Source organism: Archocentrus centrarchus, chromosome 11, assembly GCF_007364275.1.
Source record: "Archocentrus centrarchus isolate MPI-CPG fArcCen1 chromosome 11, fArcCen1, whole genome shotgun sequence".
Classification (NCBI taxonomy): Eukaryota; Metazoa; Chordata; class Actinopteri; order Cichliformes; family Cichlidae; genus Archocentrus; species Archocentrus centrarchus.
In genome coordinates this window covers 22,199,217-22,218,539 of record NC_044356.1, presented here as the reverse complement: position 1 = coordinate 22,218,539, position 19,323 = coordinate 22,199,217, and the positions used below count along the sequence as shown (strand labels likewise).

At 41.4% G+C, this 19,323-nt stretch overlaps 3 protein-coding genes across 3 annotated transcripts; all 3 read left to right on the top strand.

Moving 5' to 3' along the window:
* The first annotated feature begins 938 nt into the window (after window positions 1-938).
* On the top strand, window positions 939-6,999 carry LOC115787857 (homeobox protein Hox-A10-like). The gene is given in 14 exon segments (XM_030740612.1): window positions 939-1,129; window positions 4,317-4,488; window positions 4,491-4,544; window positions 4,546-4,656; window positions 4,658-4,726; window positions 4,728-4,979; window positions 4,981-5,283; window positions 5,285-5,305; window positions 5,307-5,328; window positions 6,510-6,564; window positions 6,566-6,584; window positions 6,586-6,628; window positions 6,631-6,651; window positions 6,654-6,999. Coding segments are annotated over 13 exon segments (1,167 nt in total). The 5' UTR covers window positions 939-1,129; window positions 4,317-4,458; the 3' UTR covers window positions 6,821-6,999.
* A 2,740-nt stretch (window positions 7,000-9,739) lies between these two features.
* hoxa9a (homeobox A9a) lies at window positions 9,740-13,304 on the top strand. The gene is given in 3 exon segments (XM_030740615.1): window positions 9,740-11,902; window positions 12,263-12,358; window positions 12,361-13,304. Coding segments are annotated over 3 exon segments (792 nt in total). The 5' UTR covers window positions 9,740-11,349; the 3' UTR covers window positions 12,504-13,304.
* Window positions 13,305-16,195: 2,891 nt separating this feature from the next.
* Window positions 16,196-18,742, top strand: LOC115787863 (homeobox protein Hox-A7-like). Its single transcript, XM_030740617.1, has 2 exons — window positions 16,196-16,649; window positions 17,451-18,742. The coding sequence occupies exons 1-2, from the start codon at window positions 16,283-16,285 to the stop codon at window positions 17,756-17,758; spliced, it is 675 nt and encodes a 224-aa protein (XP_030596477.1). The 5' UTR covers window positions 16,196-16,282; the 3' UTR covers window positions 17,759-18,742.
* Window positions 18,743-19,323: the final 581 nt, after the last annotated feature.

Genomic DNA, 19,323 nt, shown 5'->3' with positions numbered 1-19,323 from the left:
GCTGTTGCAATAAGGTGCCTAAGTATGAAGCAAACCGTATACAGTGAGCTTCAGTAAATGTGAAGCCTCAAATACAAAATATCACCCGTCGAGCCAAACAGGCACACTCTTTGCCACACTGCTGCAGGTTAAACTGTATTTTTTTAATAAAGTGAATGAAGTTAAAAATGAAATAAAATTTCCAACTCTTTTTCAGTTGTGTGCTCAAATAGCTAATATAAACATAAAAACAATAATAAACCTGGAACAATACTTTGTCATCACACCTAAATTATGATTGCACTGATTTCTCCACGTATTTCCAGTCTTGCCTTGCAGTATTTTGAGCAATATAACATATTTTACAACTCTTGCATTCCATCTAAAAGGAAATCTTTGTTATTGAATCTCTGTAGATAGCTTATAGGTCACCTTTTATCTATCACAGTCGCATTTATTGTTGCCAAACACTCAGCATTGCACCATGTGCACTTTATTCTCTAATCGTTTCTCTCTGCTTATTTCTGTCTATGTGTGCAAACTATCATTTTGCTGATTGGTTTTGGAAACGCTCCTCCAACAGAAGTCTCCTTTGGCGAGGGTCGCCATATTTGCTGTTGTTATCGCTGTGTTTATGGGAGCTAGCCCCAGCGCATTGGCGTTCATATATGACAGTCAAAAGGGCCATAAACTCAGGAGAGAGGCTGAAGTTTATGGTTGTCTCTCGCTGCCATAGTCCGGCCTTGCCTTGCGCATCCTTTACTGCGCGCTGGAATTCCGTCCCTAATTACGGGACATCCTCCCCGTTGCCGCAGCAACGCGGCCATAAAAGCTGTCTGAGAGTCTGGAGCATTTGTACAACTGGAGTGCAGTGCAATAAACCGTCTGAGACCCAAGGTTATTTAACTGTGTTACCAAGGAGGCGACAGCAACGACAGGGAGAGGACGGATAGGAAAAAGCTTCTGCTCGCTCGCTGCATCGACTTCATTTGAGAGGCTTTTCTCCCAGTGTGGTTTATCCACCTCAAAATCTCTTTAGACGAAAAGGCTGCACTCTAAATTGGACTCTTCTACCACGGGGCGGCGCTATTGGGACCAATGTCATGGCCTTGGATCTTTTGATCTCCACACTCACCTTAAACGCAAGAAGGTAAAAGTCGCCGGGAAAGCGTAGAGCTGAATGGTTTTGCTCTACATGAAATAAACAATTGTATGTTCAGCACTTAGATTCGTCCCTTGCATGCGAGGCCTGTTAGTTTGAGATAAGAGCCATTTTTGCGTTTAGTTTCCACATTTTTCTCTGGTGCCCATAGGCTTATGCGGTAGAAAAAGTCTTCCTGGGGGCCCTAATAAGGCAGCACATCTGTGCCAAGACTTCATGCTGCATGTGCTATTCATTTTGCTGGGCTAGAGCATTTTTAATGGCTCGAGTGTAGCATAGCCGGCTCGTACCTGGAGAGATCTGCAACCCCTCCAGTCTAACCACAAATGTTTTGTATTCGGGAAACTCTGCCTTAACTATTAAAAGTGGACACAGTTCGTACCTTAATGACAACATATTAGGAGAGTGGGTGCTGGAAGCAAAACAAATGGTTTCATTTTTCACATGGTTTTTCATGCTATGTGGCTCATCTTAAATCACAGCAGCTGGCTTGCGTGATCATTCTTCTTCGTGTTCTTCCTCCTAAAGAGGGTCCACTAAAATCACTTGACGTCTTTCCACTTCACATGATACACATGATTCTCTGTATACGTGCCAAAGCTGATATTAAAAGGTCGATTTGATTGTGATCAGGGCAGCAATCGCGTCTCCTTTCCTTCCTGTAATAGAACAGGGCTGAGCTCTGAGGCTATTCGGTGTCAGTCCAAGTGGCGAGTGGCTATTCTAAACCTTAATGCGTGTGGACCCACTCTTTTTTTTTCTCTCCTTTGTCTCTCGTGAAAAATAAATGCTTCCGCTGGATGTAATAAAACGCCGCGTTATTGTTCATAACTGCACTCGGGACGAACATGATACGATTCAAACAGCCTCTTCGGCCACGATTATATGGGCCTGATCAAAGCCAGCGGTCAGAGTAAACTGTGTTCAGGATATAATAGCTGGGCAGCTGTGAAAATGAAGATTTAATAGCTACAATTAATAACTGTAACACAACGGTATCGATAGGCCCCCGTGCCAGTACAACATCATGAAGTGCGCGGGCCAAAACACTTTAATACTGGGCACACATAATTAATTGATGTATTTAGTTTCCCTGCTGGCTCATATGTCCCATGAGCAACAGGCCACTGTGGGGAAAGTACACAAGCATTTTGCACATATTGTTGTTACTTTATTTGTATTTACTGGGCTAATAGTGTTGTGATTCATTTTACATTTTGGGGGAATTTACTGAACGGGCACAAACGCTCAGCGCGCACGGCCTTTATTCTGAAATCTGAAAACACTTTTTAAAAATCTATAATATATCATTTTCTTTTCAAATTGGCTATTTTAATTATATTCCTATATCCATAATAACCTGCATCCAGCCCTAGTCATTTAAGTAATTTGAAGTATGCGCGCACTGAGCAAGCAACGATTGACAAATGTCCGCCGTGACGCGGTAAAACTCCAAGCCAGTGTACATATAAATGACAGAAAACCTAATGGGTTCAATTTATGAATATCTCCCAAATTTCCTCATTTTTTTGTGCGCAACAGGCTTGCAAAACAAACCCGGGGGGCTGTAGCGGCCACCTGGGCCTGTAATGGCAAGCTGGCCAAGATTAACTTCAACCTGGAGAGAGCAATGGGGCGCACATGGCCAAGGACACGGCAAGATGGAAGGAGAGTTTTATTGTGGCCCTTATTGCCCAAATTGGACCAACAGGATGGCTTATATATGTGGAAGCTTTATGTCTGCTTTACTGTGGCGCACTGGGACATCTCCCTCACAACACTGTGATCAATATTTTGACAGATTAATATATGTAAATTTTTATATTGAAGTCCAAATAGTTTTTTTTAAAAATGTTTCTAAGAAAGGAAGCGAAATACCGTAGTGCTGCAGTTATATATTTTGTGTAGTTTGAAAGAAAGCACACGCAGGCTTAACCTTTTAATCTAATGATTACTTGGATACATTTAAATCCACTGTATATTTTACATTTGTAAGAAAAAACATAGACTATAACTGATGCGCTCTCTCATTTGAAATGGATAGATTAAAACAATATGTTCATGTTTTAGTGTAAAATTTAAAATTTATCGACGTAAGTTTTTGCACAAAATTGAGAAAGTCCCTTTAGAGGCTTTGGTGCACGGAAAGTACATGTTGGACAGATGATAGAGAATTTTAGGAATTCTGTTTTTTAAATGATTAAGTATTTAAATAAATATTAAAGTAAATATTTTTTACTCCATGCGTTCTTCACTTGCGTCGACCCATATCATTGAATTTCCTTGCTACGCGGCGTTGCTTTGCTAATCACCGTGGATTTTCCAATAATTCAATATTTCCCCAAACGCTGTGAAGTTAAGTGGTTTTTGTTAGATGCATATATGAAGTAACTTATATCGGTACAACAAATGATTGCAGCCTGATCTTGAAATGTTAACTTATAAGAGACATCATCTGCTGCATGTTTGATTGTCATCACTCTCTGTAGGCAGCAACATTCTAAACACTTCTGCTTTTATGCTGAGGAGCTCAGGCTTACTTGGGCTACAGGATGCACAACATAAAACGTCCTTTTTTTTCTTGTGTGTGTTTTCTTTTTTTTTCTTTTTTTTTTTTTTGCAAAGACATTTTGCCAAAGGCGAATTCTCCCTACAGTTAAAAACACTTTATTACCACTGAGCTTTGTCTTTTTATGTCTTTGTTGGTGAGTTTCAGCAGGCTCGTACGTTTTAAATTGATTGACACTTAAAGCCACACAGGCTTAAAGAAAAACAGTATAATAAATTGTATTATTTGGTTATGTTTTTCGACCTATATCACTTTGATCGTTTACAGGCTTGGTAGGTTATAAATATACTGCTTCCTACTGTCCTGTACGTATAGCAAGCTTTGTGCTAACATTTGATTTGCATTTGTTGGAAAGTGGAAGTCGGTGCTTTCAGGCACCATTTGTTTATTTGTGCAGTGGAAAAAATGCTTTCAGTTTGTTTTTTGTTTTTGTTTTTGTTTGTGTTTTTTTTTTTTTTTTTAAGAATGCATCCACGAATTACACACTTTAATATGATGCATGTGTGTTTTAAAAACTTTGAATCGTGTTGCACCTCGCCACTTCAAGGTAGTGCATAAAGAGAGGTGAGGCACTGATTGCTGTGCTGTCTTCTTTCTCTGCCTCAGCTCCAAGATGGATATCATTCCGACTGTTACGTAGCCTCAGAGTGGGAGGGGACTGCCTAACTTCCAGCTTTCCATTGGTTTTCCTGTCCGCTCGGCGGAGAGGGGGTGCCTCTAATCATATCCAGCATGTTTTGCACAAGAAATGTCAGCCAGAAAAGGGTATCTCTTCTCCCTTCGCCAAAATACACCACAATAATGTCATGTTCGGACAGCCCGTCAGGAAATGCGTGTTTTAGTGGATTCTCTGATCAGCGGCCGCAACGAGAGTGGCGGAGGTCACTATACTGGGAGCGCCTTGTGCGTGCCTCACAGCACTGCTACAGAAGTGCCTTACGGACTACAACAACTATGGATACTTCCCAGGTATGGGTAAGCGGAGCGAGGTGGGTCCACAGAACGTGGTTTCCGCTTTCGGCCGCCTACATGTCCACCATGGAAATGTGGATGGACGCGCAGAGGTCATGTCGGATGGACCAAGATCACCCGGTAGGTCCCCAGGTCGCGCCCTGCTCGTTCCCGCAAAATATAAAGAAGAGAGCCACCTACTGCCTGTACGAGCAGGCGAAGTGCCCTAAAGCTTCCACCGCCGAAGATCTTACATATTCAAGGTTAACTGTAGCCGGCCAAGGTTCGAGTTCTTGTACAGTTCCCGATGGCGGCGGCGGGGGGCTCAGTGCCTGTGCCGGGCTACTTCGCTTGTCTCAGACGCCACGCACATTCTCATAAACTTTACAACACCAACGGCCCCCAGTCGAACCCTTCCCATTCCCATTTTGGCCTACACCCCACTGCTCCAGCTCGCTTCCACACGCCTCCAACCTCGACTTCTGCTCCAGCCACGGCACAGGAGGGGAGAAACACCGAGGGGCCCGTGTCCTCGGGAAACGCAGACCTGCAGCCTCACGCTGCGTCGGGGACCGAGGAGGCACGCGACTCCTCGGATGGAGAAGCCTCATCAGCTGAAGAAAACAGAAGAGAATGACAAAGACAAAAGCAGCACAGTCCAAAAAAGGTAATATCACGGTTCATAGGGATGTGGTAGCGCACTTTTATTGTTAGCATTCAGGTAGAGTGAGGCTTTTCGTGACACCTGTCAAGTTTTATTTTTTACTATTCAGGGTGAGGTGACGGTGAAGACACAGGTCTGTAAACATTGCATTTGCATATTGTTTCTTACACTAACAAGACAAGGTTCTGTGACAAGAATCTATTAAAATGCCGTATGTACCTGTTCATGAATACGCCAGGAATTGTATTTTGTAAAATTAAAAGAGCGAGCCAGTGATTATAGGGGAAAGTTTAATTTTGCGTTATTTTACAAGCCCACAGAGCGACTCAAGACTCTTTATTGTCATTTTGCAAGCACAAAGAAATTAATACAACCTACAGAGAGATATGAAATTGAGTGCTTATTATTAAATGCATGTTAAATACCTGTAGCTTTATCCAGTCTTTCTTATGACTGCTGCGAAAAAAATTAGTGGATAGACCGGTATTTATTACTTAGGTTATTTATTTTTCAGTGCTATATGTTTCCATAATTGCATCCATTTATACCATACCATCACAATGTTTCTGTTCCTATTTACTACTGGGATATGTTGCTATAATATCAACCGCAAGTCTGGTGAGTCTAACAAAGAAACTATACTTTCCGCATTACACCACACACACACACACACACAACACACACACACACACACACACACACACACACACACACACACACACACACACACACACACACACACACACACACAGCAAAAGTAAACCTCCTATTTGCACTTATAAGCAGAATGCAACCTTTACGGCATGGTTTATATATACCTGATATTCTCTTTATAAGCAGTTCATTTTAAGTGTTTTTAATCTTCAGTGCAGGAGTGCAACAGTGTTTTACTATAAGGTCACTCATGATCTGTTTAGATAATGTGAATAATTTTACAATATAGTTCCTCAGTAAACTCTTACATCCGCATTTTAAACACGTTATAAAACATTTATTAAATGTTTATGCACTGTTTACCAAATTAAGGGGGATTTAAGGTGAAGTGTTTGCTGGTTACATTAATATGAGCGCAATACAAACATGTAAATATGAAAGCTGTGCTCTTTCTCTGTCTTTCTCTCTTAAATAAAGTCCAGTTTGTAATGCTACAGTGCGTAAACCCATTTATCTACCATTTTCTTTAGGAGACACAAAAAGTGAAAACACGGCCAACTGGCTGACAGCAAAAAGCGGCCGTAGAACGTTGTCCATACACCAAGGCATCAGACACTAGAGCTGGAGAAGGAGTTCCTCTTCAACATGTACTGACCCGAGAGCGCCGCCTAGAATCAGTAAAAGCGTCCACCTGACGGACAGACAGGTCAAAATCTGGTTCCAGAACCGCAGGATGAACTCGAAGAAAATGACGAGAGAAAATAGGATCCGGGAGCTCACCTCCAACTATGGATTTCGTGATGAACGAGGGGATCACGCTGAAACAGGAAAAATAAAATAAATAGGTGAAAAAAACTGACATCCAACCTCTGACGGCCCCTTACCCAGCAACACCACTTTGTCCACACAAAGACTCATTTCACTGTGGGATGCAGCTTTTTTTAAAATTTCCAGACAACGCTTTATGCCAATGCAACGTCCTCTGCGAGCTACTGAAAAAAAAAAAAAGGAAAAGAAAAGGAGCATCTGAATGTTACTGGCTCTGTTTGACTGTTTTCCTGATTGTGTTTTTGTACTGTTGAGCGTCACTTATGTTGTGTGGTTGGGTAGTGTCGTCAGTGCAGTTAAATCAGTGCAGTGAACACACACACACACACACAACACACACACACACACACACACACCACACACACACACACACACACACCACACACACACCACACACACATGCAGAAAGCTGTGCCTGGAAAGTGGTAAATTGTCCACTCTGGCCCCACTGCGGGCAAATCATCTTTTATCTAATTTAAACTAAATAATTTAAAAAATATTTTATTTTGGAATTGCATGATAAGGCGTTTTCCCTACATTTTTTAAAAGCAAATTTAAACTACTCTGGAATATGATGCCCTTATATCACAGGGGAGGGGGTCATTCACCCTGTGACCATTAAATGTAGTGATATAGGTCTAAACTATGTATGAGCTTAATGTATGAATTGGAACTTCATACTCGTTGAGGGCGGTTTACACGAAAACGGTGTGCAAGTGAAGGAGGAATGTTCCTTTTTGTATATTTCTGTGTACATATGACATTGTGTTTTGTGTAATGCTTAATAAATTATCAGCTCGCACTGAACTGAAGCTGTTTGTACTTTTCTGCTGTCTTCAAATATATTTTATCCAGAAGGGGAGAGGGAGCGAGATAAGCACTATCTGAAATTTTAAGTTCAAAATAACACGGGATCCTACACCTGATATTCCTTTTTTCTTTTCTTTCTTTCTTTTTTCTTTTTTCTTTGTGTGTGTGTGTGTGTGTGCGTGTGTAGCAGCCGAGCAACAACATGTTTCTCAGCAGTAATGCACTGGCCATCGGAATAATTAAGATATTAGGCTATAGCCGTCTAGCTGCATGCCCAGCCGGCTATTGTAGAGTTTTATGACTGGCTGGTATATGAGCTTTCTCCCTCTCCTCTAAGAGCTGCTTCAGTCGTGAGAGAGTCTTTCGGACGGAGAGGGAGGCCCGGCTCACAGCTAGAAAACTGAACTATACAAACACACTGTGGATAAAACCATACATGCCTTCGTTTAAGTCTGGAAATACCGGGATTAACGCGGAGGACCGGGGTAAGGTTCATTCATTGTGTAATATGTCCATTTTGCGCCTTGTTGCGGCGGTTTCACTGTAGTGCATATAGCCCATTCAATACAGTTGTGTACAGATCTCAATACATTTTTTTGGACACATGATGACCGAAGCGACGACCACGGTGCATTGTGAATTGGCTGGCTGCGTTTCTCTTGAGGCCCGGATCGACTGTCGAGTGGTTTAGGTAGTTTCATGTTGTTGGGGTCCATTTCTAACTCTGCAACATGAAACTGTCTTAATTGCCCCAGTTACACACATCGAAACCGAAAGTGAAGCAAATCAGGGTGATAAAGAGGATGAGATATGTTTAAAAAAAAAAAAAAAAAGTGGGGGTGAGTTTTTGTGGCACGTTACAAACCTTCCTATCTGGAAATCAGGGAGGGGTGGCTGTCTGTTGTGTACAATCTCAACCTGCCTCCCGTAGTGTTTTCCTTAGATTCCCTCACTTGTTTTTTTGTTGGTAGAATAAGTCCGAGTTGGCACGTGTGCTGAATATCAACGTGATCAAAGCTGAGCTGCATTATACGTTGTGGACTTGGGATTAAGGGTAAAGCCGTGAGCGTTTTCCGTGAGTAGTAGTGACGCAGACACGCCAGACAAGGCCTCGGTTACGACCACTGCAGTGGAGGGGAAGGGGAAGGTGAATGGGGTAAACAGCGACCTCCGTGGGCGATGAGACCGGATGCTTCCACTGCGCAATAGTGGCTCAGACAAAAGGAGGGGAAGGGCTTATGGTGATATTTAGATCCGCCAGACAGGCTGTTATCTGCAGAGGCAAAAGAAGTGAATAGCCCCTGCGGTAAACTGAGTGAAAAAACACCCTGATTTAGGTTTACAGCCTTAGAGCCATTGGCATAGTGGCGTCTTTTCCTGCTCTGAAGGTGTTTGTCTATTCTAACTTTTAGTGCACAAATAGGCGCACAGCCGCTCCTTTCCCCCTTCGGCTTATTTGATGTCTGGCCAATATTGTGCAAGTACCAATGGGGTGATAGCCCGCATCTAGAAACCACATTATGGACACCTTGTGCATTCTTCTGTGTTCCTCTTTTAAATGAATCAGCAGAGAACAGATAATTTCTACGTGTTGAATTGCCTGTGGCCTTGTGGGGGGAGTTGGCCAAGCTCTCAGTTTATTTGCGGGTAATAAAAAACGGACAAGCAGTACGTGAAAACTCAAGGTTGCTGCTTTGAAACCTGCAATGGGTAAATTCTTAGATTTAGGATTTTAACGGACACGGCCGGTGTACAATTGCAGCACCCTCTTTTTAGAAACTAAAAATCAATTCCATGTTCAGTTAAAGTTATATGTTTCCTCTAATAAAAATATAGCCTTATTAAACCATAAAGCTTCTGCGTTATTTAGAGAATAGTCTCCATTCGCAGAATCTGTATTAAATTAAATAATGCCAAATTAAATTACATCCGAACTGATGTATATATATATATATATATATATATATATATATATATATATATATATATATATATATATATATATTCTGTCTGTATCACTTCTGTATCATTCATTTCGTTTTGAAAGGAGGAAACCACAAACACCACATTATATTTATTTTTAGCTGCATTTAAGGGTAACGTTACACCGGCGCCCTGGCAGCTCGCTGGCATTACAGATAATTTGTTAATGGCAGTGACGATACAGGCATATACTATGTGATAACGGCGGTGTAAATAGTAAACGGGTTAGAACAGGCACTGATTTTCTTTTATTGTAATTCTATATATTATTTATTAGTTAGACAGCTACATAATTTCACAACTTTGCAACCCTGTTTGAATTTAGTGTGTGAGCAAAAATAAAAAACAAATTAAAAAAACAGAAAATCATTTATTCATTTAATTAGTTTTATTTTCTCTTTTCTTCTTTTAACACACACACACACAAACACACACACACACACACACACACACACACACACACACACACACACACACACACACACACACACACACACATTAGGCCTACTTTATACACGGCACGATATATTGTTTGTCAAGACGCCTGTTGGTTTTATAAGTGCTAAAATTAAATTACAGCCTACGTGATAAATGTACAATACGCGACAGAAGGGACCCCTGGTTTTGTTCTCTTTTCCTTAATCTAATTTACAAAAAAAACAAAGAAACGAACGAAAAGGATCTTTTGAATTCTCGAGTGAAAGAAATAGCACTTTTATTGATGTGCTTTAATTTAATGTAATACTTTTCAGTAGAAATTATTCATACTCCTGCAGCTGCATTATTTTCGTGGAAACTTCATATACTGTTATGAGGCTTATTACACATCAGAGATTTAGCTCCAAAATAGACAGTGACCTGAAGTATCCGGGTCTAAGACAGGAAGGTTGAATATAGTAGAAAAATAACCCCATACGGGAATTTTCACTGCAGCCTGCGTTTACCGTTTGATTCACTTACAGTCTTGTCGTGCTAAATGTTAATCTGAAAACTACTGCATGAAAATCAAACTATTGCAGCCTCATGGTAGACTCACGCATTTCCCAGTATTAGCTAGTTTTATATGTAAAATGCTGCTCTAGAAAAGAAAAGCCTGCAGAGGACGATGTCTGGCCAGTCCAAAAACAAGGAAAAACTACTTTAAAAAAATAGTTGGTGAGTTTATAATTCACGAGTCAGTCTTCTTCATATCATCGAGCTGCAAAGTTTCTGTGGTGCGGTGCTGTTTAAAACGCATTTTGCTGAGCAGCAATGGTAGGGTGCTTACGTGTCCTATAAAATGTCTCGTAAAAGAAGGCTTCCAAATACATTTTGTATCGTTTTGGATAACCAAGAGGGGATTGGAACAGCAGCAAGTGCCAATAATAAGGAGCTTGCTGTCATTTATTTATTCATTCATATTTTCATCATGCATACGGTTCCTGCTCAAATCTTGATAATTCTTAAAAGTCGAAGTTGTTATAGCAGAGAGGGTGAGTATTTAATGACCATAGGGATTGATTTATCCTTTATTGTTCAACCTTATGATCACGTGTGTCTGCTACCCAATGGCATGACAGCCTGTCTCCCATTACTTTCCCACTGTAGTTCTCTGCGGAGCGAAGTTGCTACTTGATTTCTCCACATTGTTATTTTGTGAGGCTGGGTTTACTGCGTGTGTATGTGTGTGTGTGCGGTGTGTGTGCGCGTCTTGCTTTTGCATGTATCTGTTGTATGACTGTGTACATGTGAAAGTGTAATTTTTCTGCCATGTCGACATCTGGAACACTGACTAGTTATTACGTCGATTCCCTCATTCTTCCCGAGAGCGAGGAGCTCTCTGTGCCGAGATACACCTCGGGTCCTGGGCTCCAGCACGCCAGACAGCATGCCTCCATCGGCGACCACAGCGAGGTCGGGACTTGCACCTTCCCATCCAAGCCCCAGGTATTCGGGCCGTCATGGAGCCACGTCCCGGCTCAGTTCCCAGGCACCGTCTCCTCTGTGTATCATCCCCACTACGGGCATCACCAAGGCACAGTAGGTGGAGATACAGATGGCCGCTATCAATCCTGGCTTCTGGAGCCGGTGTCCGGTTCGCTGCCGTTGACCGGAATACCGACGACCCATCACTACGGAATCAAACCGGAGGGACTGGGGGCTCGGGCTGAAGGAGCGCTGCCCGGATCCCACACGGCGCTGCTGCTCTCTGATTACGCCAATGGCACTGTGGCGACAGCATCACCGGTGGAAAAGGACGAACTCTCCGTCCAGACAGGAGATCTGAGCGGAGAGAGCGAAGAAAAACCGGGCCTGGATCCAAGTAAGTCAATGCAAAGTCTTTCATGTCATTTGTACAGCATAACGCTGTGAGGATTGAGGTGCGTTATGGGGGTGCGCGTCCTAACAGATGCCATTCTGAACGTGCCATTTCCTTATGGGGGCTGTTAATGGCTCGGCTCAAATTGCTGTATTAGATAACCTTTAAAGTAAGAGTGAGCAGAGGGAGACAGAAAAATGGACGGGGAGCTAGAGCTGTGGATATAGGGACATCCACTTTTATTTGAACTGAATTGATTTGCTTATTTTTTGGTCTCAGCCAAATTCTGAGTGATGTATTCTTGTATTTTGGTCAGTCGGAACCTCAGGACCTCACACCAGTGTCGCACCCCACTCTTTTCAGATAACCCAGTGTCCAACTGGCTCCACGCGAGTGCCACAAGAAAAAAGCGCTGTCCGTACACCAAGCACCAGATCCTGGAGCTGGAGAAAGAGTTCCTCTTAACACCTACCTGACCAGGGACCGTAGGTACGAGGTGGCGAGGCTGCTAAACCTCACCGAAAGACAGGTTAAAATTTGGTTTCAGAACCGCAGGATGAAGATGAAGAAGTTTAATAAAGACGGCGCACCGAAAGACGAGTGACTGAACTTTAGATAAAAGCAGCATTAGACTGATAGCGAGCTTGGTGTGTAAAAGCTCTTAACTCTGCTGGACCCTGTTTTTAAACGACATTGTGTTATTGTTCTATATAACAGCTATAGGGATATTTGTCTTGTAAAAAAAACAAAAAACAAAAGCATGTTGGGCTTTAGTTTATTTGCGACTACCTTTATATTGCACAATTTTAACAGTGCACCCTCGTTTTTTTATGATTTGTCCTTTTCTTATGCTGATTTGAATTAATACCTCGTTAAAGTGTATTAGTTGGCCTTGCCCCCGTGCTCGTTTGTGTGTGACTGTTTCTAGCTCTCTGTGTTCCGGATTGTAGCTATATTTGTTGTCTGTCTCGGAGCCAACTGAGCGTATAGTTTGTAAATGTATTTTATTGTCGTTTCTCTCTTACTGCTAGAATAAGCCTTTGACTGAATTTGAAGCTAACGTAGGAACAGTAGAAAAACAGAGCAAAATAGGTACATAAATACAAGGAACCCTCTGAGAACTCTTATAAAATTAAAAATATATGATAGGCTAGAAGTTGTATTACATGCCATGATTGACTACCTATGTCTTTCAACTACCTACATTGACCTTTGTTTTTCAGTTGTGGATTGTAGTAGATTTGTTTGCATTACTGGACTACGTGTGACTGAATTTCAGGGAGTCATTTTCAAAGAGCGTAATATTTGTTAGTGAGTGACAATGGAAGAAAACACTGTAGGCTAGCTACTCATTTTAATACCTCGCGGTCATGCTGACCGTCTGACTTTTGGTTCACAAATGTAATTTGTACTTTATTTATTGAATAAAACAAATTATATCTGCGACTACATTCATCTTACATTCATATTTCACTTCGCCCTCACATCAACCTGCATTGTATGCTTTTATAATGTCTTAAATCCTGAAAAACTGTACTGGCGCTAAAATATGGCACACAAGAAAATAGAGACCAATATATATGTGTGTTTGTGTGTATATATATATATATATATATATATATATAACGAGTGCACGCATACGCACAGACACACAACAGTGAAACTGAACGCACCTAGTTTGTTTGTGTGTAAGTGTGTGTGTCTCTGTCTCTGTGTACTGGGGACAGAGTTGCGTCTTGGCAGAGGATGTTGTTAGCTGTATACAGCCATAAAAGACAATTACCGCTATAACCTTTTATGGGGTGCAAAGCGCTGCGAGGCGAGAGGACACACACACAAAAAAAAAGACACCAAGGACTTCGACAGCTGAAGCCTAAAATAATACAACCGATGTGTTTCTTTTCAGCTCGGATATGACAAGGCCGCTTAGGCTAATCTGTCATGTGCCATCTCGTCAGACAGCCCTAAACAATTTAAAACAAGAAGAAAAAAAAAAAAAGCATTTCATGAATACATATTGGAAATTTAGGATTTAAAAAACAAAACAAAAAAACAAGCAAACAAACAAAAACCAAACAAACAAAAAAAAACCCCACACACACTCTCTTTTTGGGGTCAAATTGTCCAACTGGCTTTGAAAAAATGGTATAGGTCTAGTTTAAATTATGGCCTCTTCGTTTCAGTGTAAGAGTGGTTCAAGTCTCTGCATGCTGGAGAAAATATTTGGCACAAAACGGCAGAAAATGTGAGGTAGCAAATTCGGTCTAAGCTACAATTGTAAAGTGTCCTGATCGATCAAAAAAAAAGGAAAAAAAGAAAAAAGGCAGCGCTGGTAATTTAGCTTTCATTAAGGGCTGTACAGAGACTATCGATTATGGTGCTTAGAGGCAAAGTCGGACTTTAGTCCAACTGAAGTGCTGTTGTGACGCGTTAGGGGACGCAGATGGACCCAAACTTCAAAGACTCGGCCAGAGACAGTGCAATAAAACGCCTGGTCTGCTATACTGTCTGGCATTCCAGTTTTAATGGCTTTATGGCCGTCCAGACACAATTAGGCCGCTTCCAGAATGGCACCCATTTGTTTTTTCTTCTCTTTCTGTGAGACTGTGGTCTGGACAAAAGGCCCGAGCGGAAATGATCAGCTTTATTGGATTCTCTTCGACAGGGCCGCACAGGACTCACGGTCATTTGGAGGGATCCTTTGTTTCTACCTGGGAACCTTCCGCCCCTTGCTCCTTTGCTGGGCCTGTCCTAAAGGAAAGGGAGCAATAAAGTCAGCAGCTAGTTTCAGACACAGCAGTAAGACCAATGTCTTTAAATACATCTGGATGAGTCTATTGCAACACCAGAGCTTTTCTCAAAATCCAAACCAACACAAACATAACGTTACCTCTGTGCCATGCTCCTTTCTTTTATCTCGTGTATTTTGTCGGATTTCTGCAGAAAATAACGCCTGCGCAGTGCTGCCTCCCCCACCCTGCAATCCCTTAAAGTCACCAGAGGGTGGCGACACTGTTCTACATCATTCCTCCGCTTCTTGTAACACCCCTCCCTAATGAAGCTGCACTGGGAGTAAACTGTAGCAACATTTTAAGAGTCCAGGAAAATAATTTCACACCTTTTTACAGTCTCAGTGCAGAAGCTACTTCATGAACCTGCAGCTCTGTAGGGAGGAATGAAACAGCCAGCACATACTGTGGCTGCTGGATTACTGCTTGTACACCCAAACAGTCGCTCTGTTCACTGTTGTCCCCCTGTTGTGGTTTTTGAGAGATAAATGCTTTAAATTAAATGTTTAGTTTAACTGCAGTGTTGTTTAAGACTGTCCTCAAAATTTCTACGTAAAAATTAATTTTAACTGTGTAGATTTGTCGTATTTTTTTACTGAATGATTTTCAAGTTTACATCAAACCTACACAAACCCAGTAACAACAACAACATCAATAATAATAATAATAATAATAATAATAATAATAATAATAATAATAATAATGTATTTAAAGTTAAGCAGTCAATACTACTAATAGTTGTTATAACAAATTATTAGAAGTATTTTTTTAAATAAATTAGTAATGAAAATTATTTAATATTTTCCAGTGTAATTTTTACCATTTGCTTTGCTTTCTGTTCATCTTTTGGTTTTCTTTGTTTTGTTTTTTTTTTTACAAGCATGCTTCAACGTAATTTACTGCCAATTAATTGAGCATTTATAGGTAATGATATAGACCATGAGGGTTTATTTTATTTTATTTCATTCAGTGCTAATATATATATATAAGGTTGGTCTCGTGTCATTAAAAACAGAGTATGTTTTTAATGACACGAGACTAACCTTTTTAAGACCAAAAGGAAAAAAAAAATTGATGTAGGTCTATTTAATATAATCAAAAACCATTTTGAAGTGTAACTATGTAGTAGCTGAGGCATAAGATTTCATTATAAAGTAATAAAATCAGGTACTTGAAATAATAATAATAATAATAATAATAATAATAATAATAATAATAATAATAATAATAATAATAATAATAATAGCTTTTCATTTGGTGATTAGCAATGATAAGGAAAAACAGAACTATTAAACTCAGCCAGTTACCCTCGGATTTTTGGGACCGTGTGAATTTCTTTCATGTGTCTTTATATGTGTGTACGTGTTTATGTGTCTGAAGTGTTAATCCCACACCGCAGTCCTGTGCCATAATGAAATCCATGTCTGTGCTGATTGGATGAGAGGGACCAGGCCGGGGTCACATGGGTGAGTTCTTTGGTCCAGAGTAAAAATGGGGTTTGGTGTAAATCTAGGGTGTATTGCTGTCATCTATCACACTACCTCGTAAAAACGACACTGAGGATTCTGGGCCAACAAATCAGAGAGGAAAAAATATGAGTTCTTATTATGTGGATGGTCTTCTTAGCAAATCTTCGGCGGGCAGTTCGCTGTTCCCAAACGTGGAGCGAGCTTCTTGCAGCATTGGACCCTGTGGGGACGACCATAGCTCTACTCGGACTTCTGCGGCCATTGCATTTGCACCATCCCTCTCTGGAGTTTACAGCGTTAATAATACAGTGTACCAGAGCCATAGTGTGTTTACCTCCGGCTATGGCCAGGGCCAGGACGCACACACATTACACTGCAGCCCGTTTGACCAGAGCCGCCTGTTCAGCGACAGCTGCTGTCACCCTGGGACGGAACCCCTCACTTCGTCGCCGTATAAACAACACCGGATGTACCCCTGGATGCGAGCATCAGGTATGTGCTATTTCAAAGCCCCTGGGTCAGTGGTCTTACAAAACATTGTGATACTTAGACTGGCCGTTAGTGGTTCAATTAATTTCGTGAAGCCAGTGGTGTTGCATGGAAAGAATCGTAAAACTTTTATTGCGCAACTAATGAGTTCTGCAGCCATAAATTAATTTGGCCAGCGTTTGTGTGTGTTCAGTACGCAGAGACCTTGCCGCTGGGGGTTTTCTCTGCACTCCTATTACTCTTACAGCCTCTTCTCCCCTTTGTGGTTGTAAAAAGACCGGCATGTTGTGTAAATCAGCTCTCCTGCACTCTGCAGCTCCTTTCTAATTGGTTCTGCACTGCAGAGGCTCTGGTATTTTCAGAAACTTGGATCAATATGCACCACTATTGCCTGTTACATGAGGAAGTCAAGTGGAAATGAAACATAGAGGTTTTGTAATATTTTTTGAAGTAGAAGGTGTGGGGCTGTAAGTAGTTTCTTCGGTGTGTAGAGCATGGCTGGCTTTTAATTGGAAAGGCATGCAGAGTATCAAAGGAGGCATGAGGAAAAGACCCCAGCAGGGCTACTTTAAATTGCAGCAAAGATGCTTTAAAAAAAATAGTTCTGTACCCGAATGCGTGTGTGTGCAGGTGGTAATGGAATAATTATAGACTGCAATTAATGTGCAATTACAAATGAATTAATTGCAGACATTTCCATCTGCAGGTTTTTATTGTCAGCGCCACTTTTAACAACATTTTAATTAAAAATACAATGCGATATTTCAGGAAAGACATATTGATCACACATCTGATCTTCCACAGATCCAAATCGAAAGCGGGGGCGGCAGACATACTCCCGGCACCAGACCCTGGAGCTGGAGAAAGAGTTCCACTTTAACCGCTACCTGACCCGCAGGCGCAGGATCGAGATAGCCCATGCACTCTGCCTCTCAGAGAGACAGATCAAAATCTGGTTTCAGAACCGCAGGATGAAGTGGAAGAAGGACCACAAGGAGCAGCCGAACCTTGAGGAACAGCACCGTGATGTACAGGCGGTGTCAGAAGGCGGGGAACCCAAAACTGAAGAAACCCGAAGCGGCCCCGTGGAGTCAGAAACCACTGCAAAATAACGACAGAGACGGACAGAAAAATAAATTAAAAAAACACACTGTTAAATATTAGTTTGGGATGTATCGAATATAATTTCTGGCATACCACCCATGCACTTTGCTTTTTTAGGCTCGTTAACCGATTGAGAGCAACGGCCAACTAAGCAATACACATTTACACAGTACACTGCGATTCTGCGTTGCGTCTTTAAACCTTTATTAAAGTATGCTTTACACGACAAAGCGATATTTACTACCTACCCTAAGAAGCCCTTTTTTATATTGTCCACATATGTCACGTAGGAGTACTACGTGTACAACATGGCATATACAGGACACTGCTACTGAGTCAACATTCCTTTAAAAAACTACCTAATATTTACCTTCTAATACTCAAAACAAATTTAAACACAAGCTGAGCTGAACCGATGATTTAACTGATGCTTTCCTGTTTTCCACAGATGTATTTTCTGAAGGGAACAAATACAACACTCTCCGTTGATGTGCCTTATTTTGAATCGGCTAAAGGAGAATGTTTTAGTTGATAGCCTCTGATAAAACAACTAATGATTTTGGCGCTCCCGTGCCGCCCACCCCCTTGTTTATTAACATGGATTTTAATCCGCCTGCTATCGGTAAGTGTTTAACTGCTGATGCACAAATTTGTTTAGATTTGCATGTAACCTACGTCAGATTCCCCACCTACTTACTATACTCAACGATAGGGCCGTAGGCTACTGTAAATATTTAGTTATACAGAATAGACTTACAAATGCATGTATCGTTACCTAGCAGGGATCGCATTTCAGTACCGCAATACTTGTCTGTCAACTTCAAATTAGAAAAATATTCCAATACCGTGCGCAAAAAGCGTGATCTGTTCAGTGCACCAGCCTCTCTTTTAGTGTGAAGTTGCCCAGGCCTATAAGAAGCCTTTCCATGTTTAAAAGGACAAAATGAAAAAAAATCGCACCCCTCCTTGAATGGCTTAAACCTGTAAATTAACGTGCAATCATTTAATAAAATGACTTTTACCCTGTCTATTTGGTTTCATTCAATATTTACTCTGTTTATTAACAATAATCATGGAGAAAGAAAAAAATGTAATTGCGCCCGGGGTTGAGTAATATTGTGTTCACAGTCACCATTAAATGACCTTCAGCGTGACCAGTATTAGGTTGCATGTAATGAGACATGTTACAGTCCATTATGGGGGTTAGGTAAACACTGAAGTTGGGGAATGTGAGCTATGAGGATGCGAGATGGGACAGGCTGCAGATGAAGGGAAATTACTGTTGAACTCTGCATTCCCTCTTCACTGGGTAAGATGGCGCCTGACGCTGACCTGTCCTCCTCCCTCCCTCCTCTGTCTCTCTCCCACCCGCTCTCCCCATCCCTCTCCCTCCAGCGCTGGGCCATAAATCCGCTGTTGTTTATGAAAATTTACAACACAGCCATACAACTTTACGACGCGGCTCGGGCTCCTATTGGCCGCAGCTTGTCACGTGGCGGGGAGCCGTGAACATGAACTTTTTTATATTTAATTTCCAATTGCGGAATAGAGGAGCCTTTCATTTAACCGTGCT